The sequence below is a fragment of the Condylura cristata genome, unplaced genomic scaffold, assembly GCF_000260355.1.
Source record: "Condylura cristata isolate star-nosed mole 26May11 unplaced genomic scaffold, ConCri1.0 scaffold00090, whole genome shotgun sequence".
In the NCBI taxonomy this organism is placed as follows: domain Eukaryota; kingdom Metazoa; phylum Chordata; class Mammalia; order Eulipotyphla; family Talpidae; genus Condylura; species Condylura cristata.
The window spans coordinates 119,198-124,392 of NW_004567191.1; the positions used below are offsets into that span (position 1 = coordinate 119,198).

At 52.7% G+C, this 5,195-nt stretch overlaps 1 protein-coding gene across 1 annotated transcript in view; it reads left to right on the top strand.

Annotated features, from left to right (window-relative positions):
- Window positions 1-410: 410 nt before the first annotated feature.
- The window catches only part of LOC101618967 (class I histocompatibility antigen, Gogo-OKO alpha chain-like), a gene marked incomplete at its 3' end in the record, with an annotated part of 22,776 nt that continues 17,991 nt past the window's right edge, over window positions 411-5,195 (top strand). Inside the window, exon 1 of the mRNA XM_012734896.1 lies at window positions 411-530. Within this exon, the coding sequence (XP_012590350.1) occupies window positions 411-530 (120 nt within the window). The remainder of the gene's footprint in view (window positions 531-5,195) is intronic.

The window sequence follows — 5,195 nt, forward strand, 5'->3', positions numbered from 1 at the left end:
GTCTGCCAGTCCTCCCTTTAAGCTTTCAGGGCTTTTTTTGTTTCTGGTGCCATTTTTAACTCCACTACTGAATACTGCCTCGCAGTTATCGCAGTTCTTCCGCACATTCTTTACCATACGGGTGCGGTGCGGAGATGGTGGAAGCCGTGGAAGCCGGGAGAGCATCTCCTGCTGATCTTTCATCCCTCATGGTACAAAAGCGCGAACCCATTACTGCCCTGGGCTAACTACTCTGACATCCATGCTCATTGGCCCCTCCTAATTCTTTTACTCATAATTACCCTTGGCCCCTGCATCATTAGCCGCATTTTTGCTGTCACTCACCAATTGATACAGCAAGCCACCACTAACAGTTTTCATCAAGCTCTCTTTCAGGCAGTACCACCAATATCAACCTGTTCAGACCCAACATGTCAACAATCCTGCCTATGACGGACTTCGTCATCTTCCTTAATGGCATTCTGGAGGACGAGTGGCTGCTGCCGGGTCCCCTGCCAATGGGCTCAGGCCACCGTAGCCCCTTTGTTACAGTAATCTCCTTTTCATGTATATAAGCTTGATGCTGAAAATAAAGACAGGGACTTTCCTGGTGAACAGACTCACGGTGTCCATCCTTTTCCTTTCAGTTTCCCTCACAGTTGTCAGCAGTCTCCCCCAGAGCCCTCCAGGCAGTCTTCCCCATAGCCCCCAAGGCAGTCTCCCCCACAGCCTCTCAGCATGTCTCCCCATCACCACAGCAGTTTTTTCCACTGCCCCTCATTAGTTTACGCCACAGCCCCTAGGCAGTCTACCCCACACCCCTTTAGGCATTCTCCCCCACGCCCCTCAGGCAGTCTCCCTCACATGGCCCCTCAGGTATTGCCCCACACCCTCCTCAGGCAGTCTCTCCCACAGCTCTTAGCAGTCTTCCCACAGCCCCTCAGCAGTCCCCCACAGCACCTCAGGCAGTCTCCCTGATAGTCCTTAGCAGTCTCTTCCACCGCCCACCAGGCAGTCTCTGCCATAGCTCCTCAGGCAGTCTCTCTCACCAATCCACAGGTAGTCTCCCCCACATTCTCCCACCGCTCTTCAGAAGGTCTCCCACACAGCCTCTCAGGCCATCACTCCACTGCCCCTCAGTCTGCCCCACGGCCCCTCAGGCAGTCTCCCCCACGGCCCCTCAGGCAGTCTCCCCCACTGCACCTCAGGTAGTCTCCCCCACTGCACCTCAGGTAGTCTCCCCCACAGCCTCTCAGCAGTTTCCCTCTCAGCCCCTCTGGCAGTCTCCCCACATCTCCTCAGGCAGTCTCTCCCACCAACCCACAGGTCGTCTCCCCCATAGTCCTCAGCAGTCTCCCCCACAGTCCCCAGGAGACTCTCCCACTGCCCTTCAGAAAATCTCCCTCACAGCCCCTCAGGCAATCTCCCCCACAGCCCCTCATTTAGTATCCCCCACTGCACCAGCTAGTCTCCCCCACAGCCTTTAGCAGTCTCCCACAACTCCCCTCAGACAGTCTCCCCCACTGACCCTCAGGCGGGCTATCTTCCTTACTGCCCAGCAGGAATGTCCCCACTGCTCAGCAGCCGTCTCCCCCACTCCCCTTTTCTTGGTGGTCGACTTCAGATCTTGCTCACAGTGTCATTTTACTGAATAGAGGGGTGCAGGGAGCTTAGGAACAAGAGCCACATCTCCTGTGTTCCTGCCTTCTGGGCATCTGAGTCCACAAGTTAAGTGCAGAAACAGAGACATGTTGGCAGTTTCAAGCATACTAGCATCTTGAAGAACTTGTAAAGCTTTTTCCAAATCTGACTTAACTTTACAGGGGTCTTTCCTAGGGACCCTTTACACCCCCTTTATCACCATGCTGTGATGCTGAACTTTTTGTTTTGAAATGAGACCATCCAGCCTGTCATGCCAGATGATCAACTCTCAGAAGTTTTATCTAAGCTTAATATTGTCTTTCTGTTACAAGGTGGCCCTAATAAGAAATGGGGTACTTGACTGTGTGTCCTCACCATGGGCTTAAAGTGACTTACAATAAGACTCAACTGCAGGCACACACAAAGGTTAATGAAGGGTTGATTTGCAAAATAAGGAGAAGTGAAGAAATGAACATTACAGGGAGATATATTGGAAAATGCGTCCTACAATTTCGGCTGACCTGGAATTCCATTGGCTGCTGAGAGCTGGGGACAGCCAAGAGCCCAGAGGCCAAGAAAGAAAGAGACCCCCAAGGCCCATATGTCTGCTTTTTTTTCTTTCATTTATGCACACAACTGGGGTACAGGCCAGAGGTACAGGAGTGGTGAGAGGATTCACCAGAGACAGAGTGGGGAGCAGAACAGGCAGATCAAAGTACACTGCTGAGGGGAGCAGCGGGCGGGTCAGGAGAGGTCTGCTGCACCACGTGGGTCACCTCTGGGGCCAGGTTCGAATTTGTGCTGGAGTGTCTATGATGGCTTCATGGCGCTGTACTTTACCCTGTTGTGCCACCAGGGAGGGCCCTCACATGTCTGGTTTATACCACACCTGGCTGCTTAGCTCCACCCTCAGGTCCCAGCATCCTCCCTTCCGAGGTGATGGGATTTGTAGTTCCCTGTGTCCGGAAGGCCTTGGTCTGGAGTGGGGTGGGGTCCATAACAGCTGTGTGGAGTTTGTTCAGGGAGTCCCTTCCCCTGACACTGTCACTGCATCACCTTCACCAGGTCAGGCCCATTCAGACATAATTTCACATCCACCCAACAGTAATCTGTCAGGCACCTTCTGTCCTTGATACAGAAAATGGTCAGGAATGCCTCATATTCCCATCTCACAGTCTTCAGCCTGCTGAGTGGAGCCCCCCAGCCCTGGCTACCCTTTACTCTCGCTTCTGTGGCCCCCACCCCCTGGGCTGCCTCTCCAACCCCACAGCCTAGGCCCAGGAAATTTGTAGCCAGACAGAGCAGACCTGGCTCCCCCAGGCCTGGGGAGGAGGACATGCAGGGAGGGGACCTCATGTTCAGCTCCAGGGGGACCTTCACAGGTCACAGAGAAGAGGAAAAGGCTGTGGCCCCTCCGTGTGAATGTTCTGGGCCCAGGTAGAGCCTAATACCACCTCAGGGCCCAGGTCTAATTCCTGCTGTGGGGGCTGCATCCTGCTCTCAGGGTCGGTGGAAACCACGCGGAGCTTCTCCCTGCACAAGGGCTACAGGGAGGGGCTGCAGGGGTCACAGGGCCTTGGGGAGACTCTGGGGCCCCATCTGCTCCTGGAGGGACAGGGAGTCAGGGTGGCTTCTCCCTGAGCCTGAGGCAGGAGCCTCATCAGCCCCCAGAGGGGCACCGCTGTCTCCGCTCTGGGGCAGACCTGGCCAGTGGCAATTCCCCGCAAGCTGTGACCTGAGTCTGGAGGGGGTGACTGTCCCTGCAGGGCCTGTGCTGACCCCTGACACCTCCCTTCCTGCTCAGCCCTGACTCCTAATTCTGAGCAGGTGCTAATGAGTAGCCATGGGAAAACTGTCTCTGCCCAGAGACCAAGTCAGCACTGCCCATATCCTCAGGAACTAAAGAGGGGGTTGGCTTTCCTTTCACATTTCTTAAAGGAACATTATATATGTTTGTGCGTGTGTGTGTGTATGTATGTATGTATGTATGTATTATAAAGCAGCCTGTTTTTAAACATTAGTGATGGTCACCTCTCCTTTTTGAAGTCCAAGTTCGCCTCTGTCTTTGGGATTTTTTTCTATTGTGAGAGCCCAGAATGGATGCTGGTGCCCCTCAGGGCCCAGATGTCCTCCTCCTGCAGAGGGAGACTCTTCCCTTTCACTCAGGGACTCTCCAGCCACCCCAGAATGCAGGGTTCCCATAAGACAGTGTCCCCTCAGGGGTGTGTCCGAGGAGGAACCTCTCTCCCAGCGCAGGGGTCTGGTGTCCCGTCTCTCAGAGGAGCCCATGACTCAGAAGCGAGACCCCTACTTCCCATCTGTGGGACCCAGAGATTCAGTGAGGTGAGTTCCTGCCAGGAACCCCCACTGCTAGAGCCAGTGACTGAGTCAGAGTGTCGCTGACGGACACAGGATCCCAGAGCGGCTCACTTCTGTGATACGGCTCAGTTTCTCCTCTGGCACACCAGATATGCCATTATTATTGATGAATGTTACTGAAACAACCTAATTCATTATCCTCTTGTTACATTAATTTATCAGAGAAATTAGACAGCACTCGGAGAGTTGGAGAGAGATTTACTTGTCACACCGGCAAACTCAATGGGATCAGTCCCAAAAGGGCTTTATGGCCCTGGTGAGTCTTCTGGGACAGGCTTGGAAACAGGTCTCAGGTTGGCACAACATAAGTTCTCAGTCTTCTTGCAACTAGTTGGTCAGTACCTAAGTAATGGGGCCCAGCCTTTAAATGACCTCCAGGATTGCCACGCCTGCACGGCAGGGATACGAGTCTGAGCGGGGGACGTCGAGGTTGAAGAAGCAGCCCACATAGATGGTTGCAGCAAAATGTCTCTTTATTTTTCTCTCCAGCCTCCCTTTTATACCCTTAGTACCAGGGTGTTGGCCTGGGGGCCAGAGGAAGTCTCCCTCACATGCCTCACTGCAATGGGCAGATATTGATCAGGCCGCACATACAGGTGGCAGACAAAACAGGAGGTTTTTCTCCCTGTTATGATCTGTGACAAAACAGGATGCTTTTCTGTGCTTAAGCTCCGGGGGTGGTTGGGGAGGCTCAACCCGGCTGGGACCCAACACAGGATCAAATGGATTTTTCAATATTCTCCAGAAGCTTCGGGCTAGACCTGCTCACAGCCCCCATGTGGCTTCTACCTGCATCTGAATGTAGGCTGCTGTTCCTGTCACATCAAGTCGGGTGTTACTCAAGAGCCCTTGTGCTGATGTTCCCTCGCTCCTAGTAGGGACATCAGTGGGGGAAATGAAGCAGGAAGTTCCCAGGTCTCTTAGGATCTGCTGCTCTCCCGGCCTGCTGCTGGCGGGTCTGAGTAGTGTTTTATTATATACATATATACACATACATATATATATATAACACATATATATACACAAATACATATATGTGTGTGTTATAGCACACATATATATAGCGCACCTTTTTTTTTTATTAAAAAGTTTATTTTTACATCATTTTGCACATTTTTTTTCCATCTCAATTGTAATCCCCACGGGTTTCCCATCACCAAATCACCCCTGTGCCACCACCATAGTCCCGTGCATTT